General features: G+C 41.5%; 1 protein-coding gene across 3 annotated transcripts in view; it reads left to right on the forward strand.

Annotated features, from left to right (window-relative positions):
- The first annotated feature begins 1,330 nt into the window (after window positions 1–1,330).
- USP13 (ubiquitin specific peptidase 13) overlaps window positions 1,331–24,555 on the forward strand; it is an 88,438-nt gene continuing 65,213 nt past the window's right edge. The window contains exons 1-2 of one of the 3 annotated variants that reach the window (XM_039355445.1): window positions 1,331–1,672; window positions 15,376–15,501. In XM_039355445.1, coding sequence (XP_039211379.1) covers window positions 1,517–1,672; window positions 15,376–15,501 — 282 coding nt within the window. In that variant the 5' untranslated portion in view covers window positions 1,331–1,516. The remainder of the gene's footprint in view (window positions 1,673–15,375; window positions 15,502–24,555) is intronic. The other 2 variants (XM_039355448.1, XM_039355446.1) reach the window with 2 other exon arrangements.

Consider the following 24,555-nt stretch of genomic DNA (forward strand, 5'->3'; position numbering starts at 1 on the left):
TTGATTACTTCTTGGGGACTAAGATGTCCTGGAATAGCATGCACAATAAAAGCCTTCACACAACATACTTAACCAGGTTAGTAAAATCAGAATGCCAAATTCATTCCCAAATTGTTACATCTTACCTGACATTCTGAGAAGGGATTAGTGTCTAGCATGTAACGCCAACCCAACTGATTTATTTATTTATATCTCGCCTTTATTATTTTTATAAATAGCCCAAGATGGCAAATATACCTAATATTCCATCTTCTTCCTATTTTCCCCTCAACAAACCTGTGAGGTGGGTTGGACTAAGAGAAAGTGACTAGCCCAAAATCACCTAGTTGGCTTTCATGGGATTTGAATTCATGGTCTCCCAGTTAGTTTCTAGCCTAGTGCCTTAACCAATAGGCTCTCTTTTAGGGTTTTAGGGCTCAGTATACCAACCCAGAAAAGAGTTTTACAAGATTCAGCGTATCTTGAATGCCCATATTGGAGAAGGTTGGGTAAAACATCCCTTAGTTTGTCCACCCCAGACATCGAACCAAGATGTACAAATAGTCCTCAACTTATGACCACAATTGAGCCCAGAGGGGCTTGTTGCTAAGTGAGACATTTGCCCCATTTTATTACTTTTCTTGCCACGTTTTTTAAAGTGAATCAATGCAGTTGTTAAATTAGTAACACAAGTGAATCTGGCTTCCTCATACTGACCTGGCTTGTCAGGAGGCTGCAAAAGACGGTCACATGACCCCAGGACACCGCAGTGTCATCAATATGAACCAGTTGTCCAGCATTCAAATGTAAATCACGTGACCGCGGGGAATGCTACAACGGCCGTTAGTGTGAAAAATGGTCATAAGTCACTTTTTTTTCCAGTGCCTTTGTATCTTCAAACGGTCACTAAACCAACTGTTGTAAGTCGAGCGCACCTGTCCTTGGCTTGGATATGGCATGAATCCTGGCAAGCGGTAGGTAACTCCCGTCTTCCTCCACTCCAGGCTGGGTTAGCCTTTTGTGTGAACGGTGTGATCACTCTCATCATTGCATGCAACCCACTTGTCTTCACCCCTCTTTTGAAGGACCCGCCCTGGAATTTCCCTTTTCCCCAAATACCCCCACCTGCCCCCACTTGTAAACTCTCCTCTTCAGCTTTTCGGGCCGGGAGGAGGAGGAGGAGGAGAGAGAGAGAGAGAGAGAGGCTCCTGAGCACGTGCAGAGTACTGTTCCTCTGGGAGGGCGGCGGCCCAACCGCCCAGCGCACCCACCCTCCCTCAGCGGGTGCGGTCTCCAGCCCTGGGCGCACACCGGCCGGGCTCTCCGGGGCGGGAGGGGGCCGCTTTCGGAGAAGCAGCTGCGCCGCCGCGGCTCTGCCTTCCATTGGATTAAAAATAGCGTCTCTCCGCCCCTCCGGACGGGCCGGCCTCGGCTGCGCGCTTCTACCCCTGTCCGCGTCTCTCTGCCCGGGCTCGGCCGACCGCTCGCGCCCCTAGCCAGCCAGCGCAGCTCTCGGGTCCGGCCGGCGGCGGGGAAGATGGAGCGGGCCGCGTTGTTCGCACAAGGGCGGGAAGCGCCGATGGCTGCCGGGGACGTGGGCGAGCTCTTGGTCCCCTACATGCCCACCATCCGGGTGCCCAAGACCGGCGATCGCGTCTACAAGACCGAGTGTGCCTTCTCCTACGACTCGCCCGTAAGTAGCGGTGGCTTCTGCTGCTGCTGCTGCCCGGGCTTGCTGGCCAGCCGGCTCATCTCTTTCCCCGCAAGCCGGGATCCTGGCTCTGCGCGCTCCCACGTTCTCCCGCGACCCTCCATTCCCTCGCGCCCCTTTCACCCGCCGCCTGCCCGGCCTGGTTTCCCGCGGGGTCGCGCTCACCCCATTGCGCGGCGGGACTTTGGCCCCTTTCCTCCCCCACCTGTTCTTTCCCTCTTGGATTACATCTCCCCTCGTCCCCTGCGGATTTTGATGATCGCTGGGTTGATTCGTCTGAATGGGAAAAACTGGGCGTGCCTGTAGTTATCTCGCACCCTACTTTTCCGTGACTCCCCTAGAAATGAAGTTGCCTCTAGTAGACGACCTATGCTTCTAGCTACTTTGTCTCTATGCCCAGCTAGGTGGCAGTGCCCAGCCAATGTCAGCTAAAGGGAGTTGGATTTGGTTATGGAGGGCTTGGATAGGAGACCACAAGGAAATGTCCAGGTGGTAAGCTAGATTGGGAAGTTTAAAAAAAAAAAAGCATGAAAGAAAGTAATGGCAAACCAGTTCCATTCCAAACGGATGACTTGACTTGATGGAGATATTTTGCTGGTGACCCCAAAAGTTGGACTTTTGAGCTGGTTACAGGCCTCTAAATAGATTCCTTCCTCCATATGCAACTGGTTCCATTTTATTGGCAATATAGCCTAGTTCTGCTGATCAAGCCATCAGCTGCCCCACTTGTCTTTCCTTATTGGTAAGGAACCTCTGCCAGGCTAAACTCAAATGTGGAGTTCTTGGGTTGACAGCTAGACCTGAAAAAGTCACATTTTTTTTCTTAGCTTGTGTGCTCCTCACAATGCAGTGTATTGAGACAGATCTGCTAAAAGTATTTGTTGAAGTAGTTGCTTTCACTCTGTACCTTAACTTTAGTATTGATCTTGAGGAGTTTCTTTTTGTGAATCAGCACCTTGCTAACCAACTAATTTGATTCCGCATATGGTACAAACCTAGGGAATGAGTTAACAAAGTAACAAACTTAAATGAGCTATATGAATACACCCGGTCAGTTTCTCAACTTCTTAAGTTACCATCCTATCAGCCCTTCTACTTCTTCTCTGGCTAATAATGATTGTCTCAGCTTTCTTGATAGCTTTTCAAGCTGGTAAGCTAATTCCTTCTGATCTCTATTTGATTTAGCTGCACCCCCTTAACCTGGTAATTTTCTGATAGTGTTGTGATAGACTGGATGTTGCCCTTTACTTATAAGAGGTAGTTCTCAACTTGCAACCAGTCACTTAATGACTATTCAGAGTTATGACAGACTTCCCCAGAGCTACTTATGACCCATTTTCAAAGTTAAGATGGCCACATGCACCCTCCCAGGTGGTCACGTGACTCCATCTTGGGTGCTTAGCAAGCATCTCATCTTTATAGCTGTTTGCATTGTCCTGTGGTCATGTGACCATGATTTATGATGGGGTGGTTTTTTTTTGTTGTTTCTGGTGTTTACTTCTAGTTGCTGCAAAAGTGCCCATTGGGGAAAATGGATTCGCTTAACAACTCTAGTGTTTACTGAGTGGCCACTGCAAAAGATGTAAAAAAAAAAAAGTCTAGTCGTGTGGTGCCTTAATTTACGAACACAATATCTTATGACCAGAATTCCATCCTCAATTACAGTCGTAAGTTGAGGACTATTTGTAGTTCCACAGGTGAAATATAGTGAGTTGCTATTTGATCCAATATTTTGCAAGGATAGGGGTGGGTGGGAATGACTGGTTGAGTTACAGATGTGCTTCTGCCTGCATTTCCTACAGTCTGGAGTGTGAATTTGAAGTCAACAGGGTTGCAAACATATCTTATATGAGCTTGGTTCCAGATTGACCATCTGTTCTTTCTCAACTAAATCCATTTTATTGTCCTGCTTTTGAGGTCTGTGCTATAGATTTGTTCTTTCATCTTGTGAACCTACCCCTTCATTTTATCTATAGGGAAATTTGTTTTGATTTTCCTAAAGCTGAACAAAACACCAAGTTTAATTATAAATGGAGTTTTGATATTTAGTAGTTTTGAGTACTGTATTGAGAATCAATTTTGGGGCAAGAACAAAGAAAAAAACCTTTATTGCAATTCCTTATTTCCATTCCAGGGCAGAAATAAAGCGGTATTTAATTTTTTAGTAGATATTTGTGACTTTTAACTGCTTCTCTTTGAAGCTGAAAAGTAAGCTCTACTTTGCTGTATTAATTTAACCAGGTTCTCTTGAGTAACATAGTTTTCTGAGTTTATGCAGTATTAAATGTGTTTGACTAGCTTAATCTCAGCCTTGCCAACTTTAAGATATGTGAACTTCAACTCCTAGAATTCCTAGCATACATCTTAAAGTTGACAAGATTGAGAAACATTGCACTAGTTTGTTGTTTGCTCTGTTGTGTGAATATATCCTGTCATAAATCAGGTTTTTCTGTAATGTTAAAGTTAACAGCTTGGGACAGATCTGGTGACTTGGATGCAGGATTCCTATCTCTCTCCCCCTTTCTCTAAAGTTTTACAGGTCATCAAGTTTTCAGGCAAGATTGGTGATCTTTGAAGGTTTGTGTGAACTCTTAGTTTAGAATAAACTACAGTTTCCTCTTAGTCCTTAAACCAGTCCCCCACCTTCAGTTCATTGCCTCCATTTATTTGGCTCGTGCTCAATTTATTTTTTTTTTAGTCTGCCTTTATTACTTTTATAAGTAACTCAAGGTGGCAAACGTAACTAATACTCCCTTCTCCTATTTTCCCTATGGCAACATCCCTATGAGGTGGGTCAGGCTGAGAGAATGACTGGCCCAAAGTCATCCAGTCAGCTTTCATGTCTAAGACGGCACTAGAACTCACAGTCTCCTGGTTTCAAAATTGGCCCTTTAACTATTACACCAAATTGGCTCAGTCTGAAGGAGTTCCCAACCTTTTCTCTTTGCCCAAACTAATATTTTTGTGATGTTCTTACACTGCTACTCAGAGGGAAATGGCAAATAGTTCCACCTGCAGGCTGTTCGTGTGATAATTAAACTTGCAACTACTTGCTAGCTAGGAGGAGGAAAAGCATGGCAATTAGACTTGCAGCCACTTACATTTAGGAGCTACTGAACATAACCGGAGCGATATATTTTATATTTTATTTTAGGAGAGGTTGATGCACAAAAGTATGATGCTCTTCTTGATGACTCTTCTGGGTTTAGCACATTGAGGTCACAAGTAGCCAGAGATTTTTGAAAGAAAGGCACACATTCTCCTTTTGATATTACCTTGGACCGTTTTTTACTTTTTCAGCTGTGACCCAGCGCTGCAAAGTAGATACAACCCCCTTCCTTTTTTCACGTCATCTGTTCCAAGTATGATCTTCTCATTTCAGCAACGGTCAGCTTCAGCTGAATAGAAGTGTGGGGCTTGGCTGTCTCCCTCATTATTTGGGAGTAATTGGGCTGACCTTTTGGCCCGGCCGTCTGTGACTCAGCAGAGCATTCTTTGTAGTGTTTAGTTTTATGTTGAACGGAGTGATTTACAAGCCCAATCTAATTCTAATTCATAAACCTACAGATGTGTGCATAAGACCATCTGTCCTTGCTACCAGGTTTACTTGTGTGTGCTTCCTCGGCTGATTGCATACATGCATACATTCGTACATAAATTGTAGTATCGTTCCTGTTTAACAGTTGCTGAATTGGTTACCAATAGGGTTTTGAGTCCAAATATTGGTTTTGATCTAGAAAGGCCTGTATGGCTTCATCTAGGACAGTGATGGCGAACCTTTTAGAGACTGAGTGCCCAAAAAACAGCCCCGGCCTCCCGTCTGCCCCCGCTTCGCCCCCACCTCACCCACCCTGCCAATGGCTGCCCTGCCCACTCCTAGCCCGCCCCCAACCCTGCCGCCCGTCCACAGGGCCACTCACTGCTTCCATGGGCCATCGCAGATCGCCCAGGTGGCCCAGCAGCACCGTGGGGGCCACACCCTCTGCCCGCACCCCGAAGCATCAACTGCTCACAAAGGGGTGTGAGGGCGGAGTCTTCTCCCCGCTGCCCGGCTGCTATGTCCTTGGCTGCGCTGCTCTGCGCAGGCCGTACTTGGGAGCGACTCTTCTCTGGGGGCCTGCTAGTGAGGAGGTAGCTGTGAGCACAGGCAGTGCTGGGGCAACGGCGCAGGTGTCCACAGAGAGGGCTCTGAGCGCCACCTCTGGCACGCGTGCCATAGGTTCGCCACCACTGTCCTAGGGCAACTTATTTATCAAATTTATTTGCCACCCATCTTACCACAGGTAAGATAAAACTATATAAATAGAACACTACAAAATATAAAAATGCAACAGCTAAAAATGGGGAGGGAGGGAATATGATGAGCAGGGAGGGGTGTGTGATCGGATATTAATCTATCAACCTCCCCCAACATGAAACCCCTTCTTGGGCACCCATTTAAGGGTCCTACCCCTGGGAGGAATCCAAGGGACATGAACCTAGATGCCGTCTTCTGCTGGGTTGGTCCAGATGCTTTGGCATCGCTGGTCTCCATAGATTCACCTTGGCACCTGCCCTGCTGGCATTTTGGAAGTCAGTCAAGATGGCTTCATTTGAACAGGCTTTGGGGAAATGATTGGATTAAATCCAGTTTTTAGTTTTCAGCCCAGGCAAGGAGTGAGACTTGTGATAGAATAATAGAATAATAACTTTATTGTCACTTTGAATGTACACTAATCGGCATACTTTAAAATGAAATTTCCTTGCATTCAGCTCTCAAGGGATCACCCCCTCCAATATACACTACATAAATATGACAAAAGTAAATAAATACAGAATTATGCATATACCTCATATATTATATGACACAAGAAACAACAGTCTAGTTCAGGTTATGTATACATGTGCATGGCGTGAAAAACGAATCTTGCGACTTTACCAGATGGATGGCATAAGGAACAAAGCTATTACAGAAACGCTAGAAATGTGTATATCCCATGACTGGGATATGAATTCCACCCTTAACATATAGGTAGTCCTTGAATTACGACGACAGTTGAGCCTGAAATTTATGTTGCTAAGTGAAACATTTGATAAGTGAAGTGAAACATTTGATAAGTGAGTTTTGCCCCATTTTATGACTTTTCTGGCCACAGTTGTTAAATGAATCATTGCAACTGTTAGTAACATGGTTGTTAAGTGAATCTGGCTTCCCCACTGACTTTGTCAGAAGGTCACAAAAGGTGATCACATGACTCCGGGACACTGCAATGGTCATAAATATGAACCAATTGCCAAGCATCTGAACTTTGATCATGTGACCATGGGGATGCTGCGACGGTCGTCAACTGTAAAAAACAGTCACTTTTTTCAGTACCGTTGTAACTTTGGTCACTAAATGGAAGTGTTGTAAGTGGAGGACTACTTGTATTTGTATATGATGCAGTGATGCAAGTAGAAAAGGGAGGGAATTGTAGTACGACTGACATTTTGTCATTTTTCCATTATTGTGGTTACATATAACTAGATTTTGTTTCAATATGCTGTCTGTAATTTTTATGTTTTCATAATTGGTGTATTTAAGGATCTGAGGTGGTTGTATGTTAGTGGATTTCTGCCGATTGAAGTTATTGGGGTTAATTTATTCAAACTGTAAGTTGGCCAGAGTCACTGGGTTGAATTGGGAGACTATAGAAAATCAAATAAATAAATGAATGAATAAATAAATACTGGATGTTGTAAGAGTCTTGGGAAGTACACATAGAAATATATGTAATAAATAGACAATTTGTAGTGGCTTGAGCCTCAAATAACATGGTTGCCCCCCAAATCCCACTGATTTTACCTCTTCAACCAGCTCTCTTCTCTTAAGTAAGAGAAAGTCTATGACAGCTGTTCCTCTTATTAAAAAGCTTTTTTTTTCCAGAAAGGTTTATAGATTCCTGCAAGATCATGTTTATTTAAAGTTGGAGTGATTTTCGTAAAACCTCAAGTTCCATCTTTTTTAGTAGCTCTCTCAAAGTGTAAGGACGCAGAGAGACAGCTCATTAAATCGATAGAAATTATTGATACATGTGCGGTTATGTTGGAGTAAAGAGAGGCACTCAAGAGGCTGCTTTCTGAAGTTAGAGGGGGGAAAAAATGAGAAGAAATGGATCTCAGAAAGGTGCATTGCTGGATGGATCTGACTTCTGAAACATCAACAACTTTTAACTTTTCTTGACTCAGCTATCGTTAAGTGCAGCCATTCCAGATGGGACAAGTAGTTAATGGAATAGTAGACCCTTTCTTTCTTTTCCCAATAATTTTGTGGAACATCACATTATACAAGTAAAAGTTATACAGTTATAGATACGTATACACACTTTATATAGAAGTGTAGAAAGAGAAATGGAAAAAAGGAAGAGAAAAGAAAGAGACCTCCTTTATCTCTGCCAAGAATATTTATTTATTTATTAGATTTTCATCCTGCCTTTAATATTTTTATAAATAAGTCAAGACGGTGAACCTACCTTATACATCTGCCTCCTGTTTGCCCCACAACCACAACCCTGTGAGGTAGGTCGGGCTGAGAGAGAATGACTGGCCCTAAATCATCCAGCCGGCTTTCATGCCCAAGGCAGGACTAGAACTCACAATCTTTTTATGATTGGCCCAAAGTCACCCAGCTGGCTTTCATATCTAAGGCAGAACTAGAAGTCACAGTTTCCTGGTTTCTAGCATGGTGCCTTCACCATTCAACCAAACTGGCTGTAATCAGAGTCTAATATAGAATAATAACCTTAACAGCTCATCACCATATGTTAAAACACAACATTTCTTCATTCCTCTAAAGCAGGGGTAGTCAACCTTGGCTCTTTTATGACTCGTGGACTTCAATTCCCAGAATTCCTGAGCCAGCTTAGCTGGCTCAGGAATTCTGGGAGTTGAAGTCCACGAGTCATAAAAGAGCCAAGGTTGACTACCCCTGCTCTAAAGTATAACCAAACAGCTCTTCATTCCAAGACACTTTCCATCTTTATAGAAAGACATAGAGGAAACCAGAGGAAGAAATTCAACAGAGAGACAACAGAACTAAGAAATTTCCTCCTAGCCTGGCTATCGATGAGGATGATGGTGAGGAAATGGGCGGCAGAGAAATGGAAAAAAGTCAAGGAAGAACTTGCAAAAAGCAACATCTGTGAATGTAAAGGTCGTGGTCCTGTATTAGGGATGTACAGGACATTCCATTCTGGGAACAGAACATGCTGGTGAACAATGTTCCTCTTGGGTTGCCCCATATGGGGCCTACTTGGTATGTTCCAGGAGCAGAATTCTTTGCCCATTTTATTTTCTGCATTCCCTTGGTTCTTTCTACTTTTCTTTGGCACTCAAATTTTGATAGTTCCTGTCACTTCTTCCGGTCCCTGTTTTTGGTTTAAGCAGATCCTTTGGAAGTAGGCATCCACTGCTGACACCAGTTGTGATTAAACTGAGTTGATCCGGTAGGAAGTGGTGTTCAAGTAGTCTTTGATAGACGGCAGCAAATGAAGCTTGCAAATCATGGTTATAAGTCGTGACAGTTGTAAATCAGGTCATTCACACGACCAAACCAATTTTACAACTTTTTCCCCCAGTGGTCACTAAGCAAACACCACGGCTGATAATCAAAGCCATGATTTGCTATGCTCAATTTTACCAAAATCAAGAAGTAAATGTCCATTTTCAGAAAAATATGGGAAATGTGACTGTGGGACTCTGCAAATGATCATAAATTCAGGCTGGTTGATGAGTGCCTGAAATGTCATGTGGTTATCGGGGGAGGGGGAGTAGGGCAGCCATCAAAACTGTAGTTATAAAGTGATTCACACAGTTGTTAAGCAAATCTGGCTTTCCCGTTGACTTTGCTTGTCAGAAGCTGGCTGGGGAAGTTGCAAACAGCGGGTCATGGGATCCCAGGACATTGAAACCATCATAAATACATGCCAGTTGTCAAACAGCCAAATTTTGACCATGGGGATGCAGAGATGATAATAAGTGTGACCACTGATTGTAAGTCCTTTTTTTCCAACACTATTGTAAGTTTGAACGGTTATAAGTGGTGGGCCACCTGTATTCAAAACTTTAAGAGGAGTTTCACATATTTTAATGGTCTGAAATTAAACCTGGTACACAGAAGGCTAGTGTATCAGCAACAATGGTTCTAGTTTGGATGGGTGCTTAAAAAGAATGCTTTTTTTTAAAAAAAAAAAACCAACTTCCAGTTCATACTCACTCTTGATTCCATTGTCTGAAACTGAAAAGATGATTATTGATAGATAAGAGGAAAGTGACAGCATTATTAAAATTGGATTATCATGTTTGCAGCATGCCTGGTTCTAACAGAGGCGTTTACTATTCCTAAATAAACTTTGTAAGCAGTGCTACTTTATTGCAGTGATTGTCATGGGATTATGATTTAGATTTCCTGTTCTCCGTAGTGTTGTCTCTCATAAATCTGGACGATTATGAATGATGTGGTTGGAATCTGTGAAGGAGGAACATGCATTTTAGAGGATTATTTGGGATGCAGTTAATGTCTGGATATCTGTGGTCAAATGCCTTCTGTGGAATTTCAGTGAGTGGGAGCTGGTTAATAAACATTGTAATATGTGTTGCACATTGTTTAGAAACTAAGGAAAAACGTTTTGTTTGGAAAAAGTTATGTCACCTGCCTGTACATCTTTGGTAGAATTGAAGGAGAGACACAGAACTGACTATAGAACTAACTACATTTTTCAAAAGAAGGTAATATACAGTATGTAGCTCATGGTTGAACTCTAGGTCCTTGGTGCTTTGAGCTGTTTGTTTGCTAGCAGACATTTCATTACCCAACTAGGTAACAGCATCAGTGCTAATGGGGTTTGCTCCTTGTTAATATACAGTAGCTTGCCCTGTCAGTGTTGGTGGGGGTGTGGTTTTCTGTTTGGCAGTTTCATGATTAGAGTGTTGTTTTCTACTTGATTGTTTGTCTGGTGTTAATCCCAGCTTATCTGGGCAAGCTTCTGCTTGTGCTGCTGCATTCTGAGTCACCTGTAACTTCCCAATAGTCTTCAAGGTGCAGTCCTATATGGGTCCAATAATCCAATCGTGAGACGACCACAATAAGGGCATAGGTGGCTGTCTGAAGGGCCTCCCTATCAAGGAAAGGGCGCAACTGGTGCATAAAACAAACCTGGGCAAAGGCCCTTCTGGCCACAGCCGCACCTGCTCTTGAGCAATATAAACTAAAGTCCAAGTTGCTCACCAATCTCAAATGGGAAAATGCAGCCTACTTCTAAGATCAGTGATGGTGGCATTCCCAACCTTGAGGGTTTCAAAGAATGGCCAGTCTAATTTAAAAGAAAAGAAAAGAAGGACGACGGGTGACATGATAGCAGTGTTCCAATATCTCAGGGGCTGCCACAAAGAAGAGGGAGTCAAGCTATTCTCCAAAGCCCTTGAAGGCAGGACAAGAAGCAACGGATGGAAACTAATCAAGAAGGGATCCAACCTTAAGAACTAAGGAGAAATTTGTCCGACAGTGAGAACAATTCAATAGAAGGTTTGCCTCCAGAAGTTGTGGATGCACCATCACCATCGGGTTTTTAAGAAGGGATTGGACAGCCATTTGTCCAGGATGGTATATGATCTCCTGCTTGAGCAAGGGGTTGGACTAGAAGACCTCCAAGGCCCCTTCCAACTGTTATTCTGTGAAGTCTGCCCTGCCCAATTCAGAACTAAACAGCCTCCAAACACTGGGCCAGTGCAAGATTGTCATCAAGGCTGGAAGTGATTTCCTTGCTTACTTCATAATCTGCATCATAAATCTGGGTAATGAATAGCACTTAAGTTTACCGCAAAAGGAGAGGAGAAAAAAGGAAATACTGTTGCATAAGCAGAAATCCATTGGCACACTGTTGGATTTGGCTGCTGATCTCTACAATTGGGCTGCTGATCTCTACATCATGCTGATCATGATGTTGATATTCTAGATGGGAACAGGAATATATAGGTACATTTTGGAGAGTTTGCATTTTATGAACCCGTGACTGCTCCATCATGTTAAAAATCTTCCCTAAAGTTTTTGGATTCCCTTCATAGGAACCAAGAAGACAGCCTTTAGGAGCCAAGACAGCATAATATCTTGTGGCAAGTAAAATCAGTGCATTTATTAAGGCATAACTTTTTCTTGTTCTGGTTAGGTTAGCATTCGCGGCTTCCTTTATATTTAAAGAAAGAAAATTCACATTTGAAGTTTTAAATTTTCTTCTACCTTCTGACATTCTTTTCTCCATTCCCTCTTATTTTTTTAAAGAAAACTATTGTAAATAATTGTAAGCCATTATTTTAAATTATAAACTCATTTTGAAGCATTGGCAGAAAGGCAGCCCTTCAGTTGAGTAAGTCAGTAAATAAATACAGGTAGTCCTCAAATTACAACAGTTCGTTTAGAGACTGCTCAAAGTGAAACAGCACTGAAAAAAGTGAGTTATGACCATTTTTCATCCTTATGACCGTTGTAGCTTGCCCATGGTCAGATGCTTGGCCACTGGTTCATATTTATGACAGTTCCAGTGTCCCAGGGTTATGTGATCCTATTTTGTGACCTTCTGACAATCAAAGTCAATGGGGAAGACAGAGTTACTTAACAACCATGTTACTAACTGAACAACTTCAGTGGTTCACTTAACAACTGTAGCAAGAAAGGTTGTAAAATGGGGCAAAATTCACTTAACAAATGTCTTGGTTAGCAACAGAAATTTGGGTCCCAATTATGGTCATAAGATGAGGACTTCCTATAAAGTATGTTTTTTTTTTAAAGTCCAGAGCAGTGGCCCCCAACCATTTGGGCACCAGGGACCGGTTCCGTGGAGAGAGGTTTTCCGCGGACCCGAGGGGGCGTGGTTTTGTGTGCTGCTTGCATCCCATGGATGGGCCTTTGCTTATTTGTGCGGACCGGTTGCTGGCATGCCGCGGCCCAATGCCGTTCCATGGACTGGGGGCTGGGGACCCCTGATCCAGAGGAAGCTGACAAAAATGGAAGCAGAAAGAGGGAAAATGTTGGTAAATACTTTTCTTCCTTTCAATGCTTTGTTTTACTCCTCTGTTAAGAATATATATATTTCAAGGAGTCTCAGCTTTTAGATGTTGGGTTGCCCTTTTTTAAGGTTGCCTTTTTTGTATTTTGCCCATGAAAAGTTCTGTACGCATTCAAAGGCTACTCAGCTGCCTGGTGTTTGTCACCTCGCTGGAAGATAGGATATATTTATAACCCACACACTTCAAATCTCAAGTGTCACCCAGCAGGTCTCTCTGAATAGGGAGTTGCGCTGATTAGGAAGGCCAAAAATATTCCAAAACAATGTTATAGATTTAAGTACTTAAGGTCGATTGGCTGAAGGACATCCCCCTGTACTGAAAGCTTACGTGGCTAAAACTTTGCTAAGACAGTTTCTTCTGGTTCATTCGAAGATACTTAAAATTTGTGATGATTGAGGACTACATTGCTCTATAAGCAGAATCGGCATTATGATGTACCATGTTTTGCAATGAGTCTCTGTACGCAGTGATGCATTGTATTTTAACCACTTAATTAACCTGAGTCAAAAGTGGAGGCTTGTTGGGAGTTGCTTTAACTTGTTGCAGTTGAACTGTACCTATCCTTTCTGTAAACAAATGTCAACTAGAAGCTCAAATTACACAACCTACTAATGCATGGTTAGTTGAATACAGTAAATGTTTACTGAACCACTCTAACTGTCTGGGTTTGTGCACTGCGCTGAACAATAAACTAATCACACTGCCTTGGTTTGCAGAACAGGACAACCCACAAACCAGTTAGCTACAGTATATTTTAGCCAGCACTATATGTTTTGACTTTGGGAACCCTTAGTTCTAGGAAGAGCTCAGTTGTTATCCAATCTCAGTAGTGTCTCTCATTGCACCCTTCTTTAAGTTTGTTCCTACTGTGTTAGCAGTAGGAATCTGACACCGAATCCCATCAAATGCGGAATGCTATCAACAAGCAGAGAAATGGGTCTTCTTCTAGATTAAGCTGTAGTTGTCCTAAAAAAGCAAAATGTACAGCATGGGGAAGAGGCCCAGGTGACTGCAATGGCGAAGAGCACCTATTTTTGGCTTGGAATAGCTGTATTTTCGACAGCTGTAAAATTGACAGCTGTAGCCATTCTTGGACGTGAGAAAATGGCTGCAGTGCTCTAAAAGCTTTAATAACCTTGCATGTTAGATTACATTAAAACACTCTACGTGGGGGCCACAAAAATTTTGGGCTCTATTGTGGTTGTAAGTCAGGGACTACCTGCAACTACTTGGATGTAGGCTTTCTAGTGTGCTGTTCCTCAGTATGGGAACCTTTATAGAGGCATCATTGTGTATAGCTTGGGTTTTTTTTTATGTATTTATGACAAATGCACCTCCTCACCAAGCTTTGAGATTCTCTTGCCATATTTTTAGCTTTTGAGTGCCTTGGAAGTACTGTTCAGACTTTGCTGTTTTCCTTTATAAATTGTTCTGAAGCCTATGGTTGTCTCATGTTTTCTAAATGCTCAATTCAAGCAATAATTTCAAAGTCAAAACAAAGAACAAAATCTACATGGAAAAAAAAATAAGACTGGTTGAGTAACATGCCTTGGCTGTTTAAAATCTGGATTATTCGAGGACAGTCTAAATCCAAAATATTTGTAGTGTTTTATGTTTTTTAAACCTTCTATCAGTTTTTCTTAGCCACATTATCTGCTGGGAAGTGCTAGTGGCTATTAAGAGCCGATTGCTTTGGAAGGGAAAAAGACAAAAAAAATAGTTATATGTCACTTGCATTTATTTAATTATCACAAGCGCTTTTATGCTATTTCAGAGCTATTATTATTATTTTAAATTTATTGTATCCCATAGGCTCCAAACAGGTCAGAAGGAGAACAATACAGTGTTATCCTGTCAATAAACATATAAAATATATCACATATAACATTCAACTAGATCAGAGCTTTTCAACCTTTTCACCCATTGTACCACTTTTAGGATATGGCAACATCCAAGTACCACCAGTCGCCTAGCAAGGTGTCAAAAACTTGATAACCAAAAAAAAAAAAGGAAAAAAGTGATGAAGTACAGATAGTCCTCGACTTACAATAGTTCGCTTAGTGACTGTTCGAAGTTACAGTGGCACTGAAAAAAGTGCCCCCAAGCCACAGCCGAGCAAGACACCTGCCTGCCCGCCTGGTGGCGCTCTTCCTCCTGTCTGAGGTTTTCATTGTTGTGAGCATTTCTGTTGAGGATTGGCAGCGGAGGTGGGGTGGGGGTGTTTGGTTTTTATTCCCCCCCCCGTCTGCTGGGTGGTTGTAGAAGGTTTTGGTCACTTCACATGACCCTGAAGACAGAACTAGAACCAGTGTTAAAACTATAGGAAAGTAGAGCCAAGTGACATATTAGGAGGAACTTCCTAACGGTAAAGCTGTCAATCAATAAATTAGATTATTTTAATAAGTTTTTAAAGCAGAGTCTGGATAGCCATTTATCCAAAACGATTTATCAAATTCTGCACTTAGGAGGAAGTTGAATTAGAAGACATCTGAGAAATCTTCCAAGCCTGTGATTCTTTAAAGGAGATTTTTATGTCCCTTACTGTGCTGAAGAATTCTGTCAGGTGCCCTAAATGTGCCCTAATACTTTTCTATTATTCTCTACAGGATTCCGAAGGAGGCCTTTATGTCTGCATGAATACTTTCCTGGGATTTGGAAGGGAACATGTAGAAAGGCATTATCGTAAGACTGGACAATGTGTATACTTGCATATCAAGAGGCACATGAGAGAGGTAAGTGCTGCTCAAGTCAAGACTTCAGAAGGCTGCTTCAAAAATGGTTATTTTAGCAATTTATACTTGTATGAAAATGTCACTGGATGAATGGCTTTATAAAGGTATGCAGTTCACGAATACCTATTGAGAACATTCTGCTCTGAATACCTGCTCCAATCTCCGCCTTTGCAATGAATCTGAACTGTGGAGAGATTCCTTGGTTTTGTAGATATAGAGAAATGTGGTCATAGAAGCATTGGTAGTGATGATTCCTCTCTATTTGGAATGGATTAGATCCCACTTTGAGTACCATGTTCTGTTCTGGGCATCTGTTACCTTTCAAGGTGTAGGTCAGGTCAAGAAACAGAAGTAATGGGGATTCCAGGAATGTTGTTTATTAATAGAAAAGAATATTTACAGCTTGGAGTTAAACTTCCTACAGATGTTTCATTACCCAGCCAAGTAACATCTAGCATTAACATGTTATATAATTGGGTAATGAAATATCTGCAAGAAAACAATCAAACTTAGGGAGCGCTGAGGGATAGAATAACAGAATCTTAGAAACATGGCTAAGTTTCTCTTGTTCCACATTATACCAAACATAATCAAGGCAGGTTCATGGAGATTGTTTTTCACACTTTCCATTTTTTTCCAGGAATGAATTTCTCTTCCTTTAATGCTTCATTGCTGTCTCCCCTCTTCCTAAGACCAGGACTGTATAGTATATTTTTTACTACACCATGATTTAAGAAGGATTTGAATGAATTGAAACAGCTTTAGGGAGAGGACTAGCAGGATCAAGAAGGCCTGGAAATCAAGACCTCAACTTACAACCATTCATTTAGTGGCCATTTGCAGTTACGTTGGCATTGAAAAAAGTGACTTATGACCAGTTATCACCCTTACAACCATTGCAGCACCCCGTGGTCACATGATCAAATTCAAGCCTTTGGCAGCTGGCAGGTTTTTATGACACCTGCTCTGTCCCAGGGTCATGTGATCACCACCTGTAACCTTCCCAGCCAGCTTCCTACAAGCCAAGTCAGCGGGGGGAAGCCAGATTTGCTTAAGGACTGCATTAACAACTGCAGTGATTCACTTAACAACTGTGGCAAAAAAGGTTGTAAAATGGGCAAAACTCAACTTAACAACTGCCTTGTTCAGTAGCAGAAATTTGGGGCTCATAAGCTGTAGACCAGTGGTTCTCAACCTTTTTAATGCCGCGACCCCCAACCGGTCGTAAGTCGATGAGTAAACCGGTCATAAGTCGATGACTAAACCGGTCGTAAGTCGAGGACTACCCAACTGGTCGTAAGTCGAGGACTTTCCCTGCCCAGGAGCGCCGCGCATGCATGGTTCCACTCCCTGCGCCGGCCGAGGCGTAGCTGGCAAGTGGCAGAGACGGAGCAGGCCGACCACCGGCTGGGCCACCAGCTGGCCCAGCCCAAGGGAGGTAAGGCACCCGCCAGAAAAGGGGAAAAAAATGGCAGACAGCCTTGCTTGGCGACCCCCGTGAAATGGTCGATCGACCCCAAATGGGGTCGCGACCCATAGGTTGAGAACCGCTGCTGTAGACTAACTGTATATTAAGAGATGTGGTTATATTTTGACTAAAGAAATTTGCGAGGGGATATGAAAGCGTTTTTAAGTACACGAAGCAAACTTGATAGTTAAGTTTTTTTTTTATTGAAAATTTTTAAAATTTTACAAAAAAAAAGTTCCCTTCCCCCAACCCTCCCAACCCACCCCAACCCTCCCTCAACCTTCCCAGAGCTGAATACAGGCTTAATTAAAATTTAAAAGAAATAATTTTAAACACAAATGAACCATAAACAAATTTGGTTACAATAATTAAACAAATCATAAAATACTTTAACACCAATACTTAAAAAACAGAAAGAGAAAAAGAAAAGAAACAAGAAGAAGAAGAAAAAAGAAAAGAAAAAAAAGAAATTAGAAAAAGAAAAAAAATATCTAAAAATATCTTAAACTTTAAATATAAATTATTCAAAAGCTAAGTAATATTTTTTTATATCATACTTGTATTGTATACTATACAATATACGATAGTTAAGTTTTAAAAGGGCAGAAGCTACCTACCATTTCAGCACTTCCAGTGTCCGATTCTAAGGCTGTAGAATTGCTATACCTGTTGTCATTAATTTGGTCTTCTTTACATTTAGTCCATTTTTTTTCCTTTCATTGTGCTCCTAGGCTCTAATTACTAGAGATTGCAGGTCATTTAAATTTTCAGGATCAAAATAATGTCATTAACGTATCATTGGTTATTGATGTTTCCTCTTGCAAGTTTAAAAGCGTGCTCAACTTCTTCCCATCTAATCTCCTTCAATATACATTGAGCGTATAGGTTGAATAAATAAGGGGAGAGTGTGTAGCCAGGACTCACTTTTTGCTGACTTGGAGCGAGTCCATTTCACCCTATTCTGTCCATACTGTGGCTTCCTGAGCTATGCATACGTTTCTCAGGATAATGAGATGTTTCATGAGTCCCATTTCTCTTTCCAAAGCTTATGTGACTGACACAATTGAAGGCCTTTCTATAATCAGTGAGGGGGATGCAATGGCTCAGAGGTTAAAGATGGTGATTTGTCAGCTATAAAGATGACAGCCCGGATTCGAGACCTGAGCGCTGTGTGACAGGGTGAGCTCCCGTTACTTGCCCCAGCTTCTGCCCACTTAGCAGTTTGAAAGCACAAAAATACGAGTAGATAAATAGGTACCACATCGGTGGGAAGATAACGGCATTCCGTGCGCCTTTGGTGTATAGCCATGCTGACCACATAACCACAGAAGTGTCTTCGGGCAATGCTGGCTCCCTTGGCTAAAACACAGAGATAAACACCACCCCTTAAAGTCAGACACCACTGGACCTTTACCTTTATAAACCAATATAAAGCTCATGCTTTATAAACCAATGAAGCTCATGCCAACATCTTTTGGTATTCTCTCTCAGTTAGTTATCCAACATGCATCAGAAATGATGTCTTGCATTTCTTAAACTTTTCTAAAGCCAGCTTGACCATCTGATACTTTTCCTATGAAGGACTTTATTTTACCTTGGATGATCCTATGTATTATGACCTTAAGAATGTGAAAATAAGGATGTGTGTGATTTGCAGGCTCTTAACAGAATCTCCTTTCTTTGTTATTGGCATGTATGTGTAGACTGACTTCTTTCAGTTTGTTGGACACTATGTGGTTCTCCAGATTTGCTGGCATGGCTTGGTTACAGTGTTTACTGATTCCTCTTGTGCTGTTTGCTGTATTTCTGCTTGTTTTCCATCAGTGCCTAAAGCCTTCTAACTGGAGTATTGCTCTAACTTTTTCTTTTCATCCTAGATGTTCTTCTAAATAAGGAACATTATCTAATATATATTGGATCTGATCTGTACTGTATATAAATTCAGTATATTCCTTCCATCTTCATTTGATTTTCTTGGAATCAGTTACTTTCTAATCTATTTGCATCCTTTAGCTTGCCAATTTAGCCTATACCCTCCTCCTGAATCGTAAGATCTTTTGGAAAACCTTATTTTTCCATGTCTATTTCCATTTTCATTGTCCTAATATAGCTTCTTGTCTCTTCTGGCAACCCTTTGTTAATTTCCTTCCGGAGTTTTTTTCGTCTTTGCTTTGGCTTCCCTTCTTGGCAATTATCACCATTTGTTTTGACATCAGTTTTGTTTTCTTCTGTTTCTTGGGCTTTGCCAGTCTCCGCATTCATCTTTAAGAACTTTGTTTTCATTCTCCTGTTCCCCTGGTTCCATATCAAAGCAAAGCCTGCTATTCTCTTTGAAAATGGTGGGTGTACGCTCAGATCATATTGTGGAAAAATTGATTAGTTTTCTCCTTCCGTTTTAGCTTGCACACAAGCAGTTGCTGATCTATTGCATAGTCAGCAGTGTATAAAGTTCATAAATAAAAGAATAAAGGAATACCTCTTCCATAAATGATAGGCCTCCACATCTCTCTTTAGGCTCAGGGATTCTCTTGGAATAGTATTTCTTACATGTTTCAGTGCCAATTTATCTGTATTTATGAGGAGCACCTGTAACTGCTTCTTTACAAACAGTGCAGGTAAAAAAAAGGTGGAACTAAAACATGATTTAATATTGCTGTACATCTTTCCTTATATTTATCTATCACTTAACGATAGATGTATTAAGAGTATATCATTTAAGAATGTATTAACTTGCATATGATGGCATATTTCACCAGTGTCAAAACTGAAACGTAATTACGCCTTAGGCCTGATATTGCTGATTCTAAACCCAGATAAAAAGAAGGAAGGATGGACAATCTAACAACCACGTCCGTAAAAAATGTTCACTGTTACTGAAACAACAGATGCAATTCAATCAGGTCTGATTGAAATTTTTGAAGAGCAACTGTTGCCTAATGTATTGAACAGCACACACAGATCTTACCCTAAATCTACCTGTATCATGCATATTTGTCCTAGTGGGTGGGATGTAGGGAACAGTATTGTGGCATGCAAAGTAGCTTCTATATTATATGTTCTGGGTAGCATAGGAGAGCCAGCCTGATGTATGCAGTGATTAAGACACCAGGGTAGAAACCAGGGAGACCGTGAGTTCTAATTGTACCTTAGGCACAAAGCCAGCTAGATGATCTTGGATCAATCACTCCCTCTCAGTCCTAGAAAGAAGGCAGTTGTGAACCATTTCTGAAATCTTGCTAAGAAAACTGCACTGCAAATGGTTGCCAAGAATCAACAAAAAGAAAGAAAGAAAGAAAGAAAGAAAGAAAGAGGAAGGAAGGAAGGAAGGAAGGAAGGAAGGAAGGAAGGAAGGAAGGAAGGAAGGAAGGAAGGAAGGAAGGAAAAATATATATCAATGTTGCTGGGGATAAAACATGACTTTAGCACATGAAAAATGTGCCCAAACTGTACTATCAACACTCTTGTTATATCAACATGGTTAGCAGAAAATACAACATACAGCATGACCACCATTAAGGATGTAACCTAGTCTAAATCTTCTCTATCTTACAAAAAAAACCAAAAACATTTAGGGGAGGTTATAAGAGGTCTGAATGGAGATGTTCTGATCTTGTGATGGTGTGATCTTGTTGATCATTTATTCATTATTTATTAATTTCAATAAAGGGTAGAAATTATAGATTAAAAATAAGTCCCAAAATATCCCAAACACCGTTAACAACAATTCACATGCTCTAATGCAGGGGTCTTCAAACTTGGCCCTTATATGACTTGTGGACTTCAATTCCCAGAATTCTTCAGCCAGCGTGCCTGGCTGAGGAATTCTGGGAGTTGAAGTCCACAAGTCATAAAAGGGCCAAGTTTGAAGACCCCTGCTCTAATAGTACATGAGAAAGACCCTGGGACGCAGGAGGAAGAACCAGATTGGTCAACAAGCAACCAAAAAAGATTTCTGAGTCCACAGACAGAGATGCATTTCAGAAAGAACCCTCCCTAGTTTTTTGGAGAATAAAAAAAAAGAATTTTGCAAGATTCTAATAGTGTAATCTTACAATAATGATAGAGCTATATTCATAGTTGTGTTTCTTACCTTAACTGGGCTATTTTGAAGGACTCACTGACATTCTCCTGCAGGAGAGAACTTGATAAGACATCAAATCCCAAAGTCAGGCTAAAAGATCCAGGCTAAAAGCTATAAAAGACCCCTTTATAGCTTTTTCAAAAACCTTAGGATAAGAGCACAATTTAATTGTTTCTGGCTAAAACAATAATGAAAGAATTAGTGATGGAAAACAGATCAATAAAAGGTTCTGAATATAGGACAGGTCAATTTTTGTTAATGTCAAAAGTGGATCTTGTAAAAAATGGAGAGGAGAGAAAAGGAAAAATGAGAAAGAAATTAAAATAGAACAATCTCAATAAAGGAAGGGTCTCGTATGAAATAGATTAGAAGGATTTACCTCCCAATGAATGAATGAATGGAAAATGGATGTAAAAATAGAGGATCTACAAAATGCTTCTATGCTGCAGTGCAGTATAGGATAAAATGGATAAGCTTGAATTAGGGAAGGTTTTGCATGAATGAGGAGTTGAAGGTCTGATTATTAAATATGGTAAGAGTGGTTCATGATAGAAGAAAAGTAAAATAAAATAATAACAAGTCCATAGCCCTGTAATGACTTTCCATCACACCATTTTATGATTGCCTGGGAGACATAATTTAATTTAGTCCCTTCTCCCTTTAGCCCTGTCCTGGCGGAAACCCAATAAAATGAAGCTTGGTACACAACTCAATCCACCTCACAGGTCCCCCAAAGGTGCTTTTTCAATAAGCAACTGGACTTTTTGTTTTTCCTTGAAGACATTTCACTTCTCATCCAAGAAGCTTCTCCACCATTTAGTCAGAACAGAAGAAGCTTCTTGGATGAGAAGGGAAACATCTTCAAGGAAAAACAAAGAAAGTCCAGTTGCCTCTTGAAAAATCTATGGAGATTGAGAATCTCCATAGACACCTCATAGGACAGTGGTTCTTAACCTGTGGGTCGGGACCCCATTTGGGGTCGAACGACCATTTCACGGGGGTCGCCAAGCAACGCAGTCCGCCATTTTTTCCCCCTTAGCTGTGCTACTCCCTTTTATTCTATTGGCTTTTGAAAGCCAATAGAATAGACTCTCTTGAATAGTCTCTAATTCTATTGGCTTTCAAAAGCCAATAGGAATTGTCCAGGCTGTCTCTGCCCTGCTGAGCCCGCCAAATGTCTCATTCTGCAAACGGTGCTGCACCAGTTGAGTAGTCCTCGACTTACGACCGGTTGAGTAGTCCTCGACTTACGACCGGTTGAGGGTCGCGGCATTAAAAAGGTTGAGAACCACTGTCGTAGGAGGAAGGTGTGTTGCATATGTTCGCTGCCTAGAGTTATTTGTAAAAATAATAAAGGCAGGATTCAAATAAATAAATTGATGGCTCAGGTGGAAAATACATTTATTAATCATCTCAGCTTACTTTCTGTTATTTTATAAATGCTTCCAGATTAATCACGCAGGTCTCTGGCTTTATGCATACAGATTCTTATGGCTTTGTCTGTCAACTTTTGTTATGAGAGAAAATTTGTGAAAGGGACAAAAAAGGCAGAATTGCTTTGTGATTTTTTTTTCTTTTCTTTTTGGTGAGCAGCATTTAAAGTCGTCCCTCTGGACGTGCCTCATTCTCAGTTTTTGGCAATTCACGCTTTATGACAAGAAATCTCAGCCTTTATACATGTTTGATTTATTCAGCAGTAGCGGCCCACATTGTATAAATGTAATCTGTTCTAAATGCTGTTTAGGACATGCTTGGGTAGGTATGGAGTATTTTATTTTCTGTTTTGACATTTATATCCAATTCTTCTTGCTAAGTACCGTTCTGAATCCTTCCAAGCATTTTGTAATTTACCACCTTGTGTTAGAAATAATGTCCCTTCAATGATCAGCTTTGTAGCAGCTGGCACCAGTGGCTCTCCTTCTCCAACTTGGCGTTATAAAATTGCTTTGATGGTTTTGTAGCAAAGCACTTACAAAAATCTCTCTGGGAAGTTAAAAAAGGAAAGATTATATCTGCCAGATTCTGGAGCTTTAAGGGGGGGGGAATCACAACACACCCAGTCACATATTGTGCAGTGCAAAATCCTGTATTTGATTTTGATTTTCTTTATAGGAGGTAGATCCCCTGAACTTTCAGGAGATTACCAGAAATAGAGCACTTCAGGGGCGCTTAGAACATAGAATAATAGAGTTGGAAGGAATCTTGGAAGTTTTCTAGTACAACTCAAGCAGGAGACCCTACACCAGGGGTCCCCAACCCCTGGTCCGTGGACCGGTAGTGGGCCGCAGCATGCCAGCAACCGGTCCGCACAAACAAGCAAAGCCCCATCTGCGGGATGCAGGCAGCACACAAAACCACACACTCTCTGGTCTGTGGAAAAACCTTTCTCCATGGAACCGGTACCTGGTGCCCAAAAGGTTGGGGACCTCTGCCCTACACCATTTCAGATAAAATGTTGTCCAGTCTCTTTTTGAAAGCGTCCAGTGATGGACCATCCACAACTTCTGGAGGCAAGTTGTTTCATTGGTTGATTGCTCTCACTGTTAGGAAATTTCTCCTTACTTCTAGGTTACTTCCCTCCTTGATTATTTTCCATCCATTGGTTCCCGTCTTGCCTTTTGATGCTTTTGAAAATAAGTTGACCCCCTTGTCCTTGTAGGAGCCCCCCAAATATTGGAACATCACTATCATGTCTCTGCTTGTCCTTCTTTTCACTAGATTAAATAGCTGTAACCGTTCTTTGTATGTTTTAACTTCCAGCCCCCTAATAATTAACAACAACAACAACAACAACAATAATAATAACAACAACAATAATAATAAAGTTGGAAGGGACCTTGGAGGTCATCTAGTCCAATCCCCTGCTCAGGGAGAAAACCCTATACCATTTCAGACAAATGGCTGTCCAGTGTCTTCTTAAAAACTTCCAGTGTTGGAGCATTCACCGCTTCTGGAGGCAGGTTGTTCCATTGGTTGATTGTTCTGTCAGGAAGTTTCTCTCTAGTTCTAGGTTGCTTCTGTCCTTGATGAGTTTCCATCCGTTGCTTCTTCTCCTGCCTTCAGGCGCTTTGGAGAACAGCTTGACTCCCTCTTCTTTGTGGCAGCCCCTGAGATATTGGAACACTGCTATCATGTCCCCCCTCGTCCTTCTCTTCTTTAAACTAGACATACCCAATTCCAGCAACCGTTCCTTATATGTTTTAGCCTCCAGTCCCCTAATCATCTTGTTGCTCTTCTCTGCTCTTTTCCAGAGTCTCAACATCTTATTTATAATATGGTGACTAGAACTGGATGCAGTATTTCAAGCGCGGTCTTACTCAGGTTTTGTAAAGCCTTACTAGAACTTCATGTGATCTTGCTTCTATCCCTCTATTAATGCAGCTAGGATTGCATTGGCTTGTGTCAGAGCTGTATTTTTGGAAATGCAGATAATACTAATTTTAATTTACAGTGGAAACCTTAGAATCTCCCACTGTCCTTTCTGGTTTCTTGGAAATTTTGCAGC

This window comes from Crotalus tigris, unplaced genomic scaffold, assembly GCF_016545835.1.
Source record: "Crotalus tigris isolate CLP2741 ecotype Arizona unplaced genomic scaffold, ASM1654583v1 scf7180000018690.2240587, whole genome shotgun sequence".
NCBI classification, from domain to species: domain Eukaryota; kingdom Metazoa; phylum Chordata; class Lepidosauria; order Squamata; family Viperidae; genus Crotalus; species Crotalus tigris.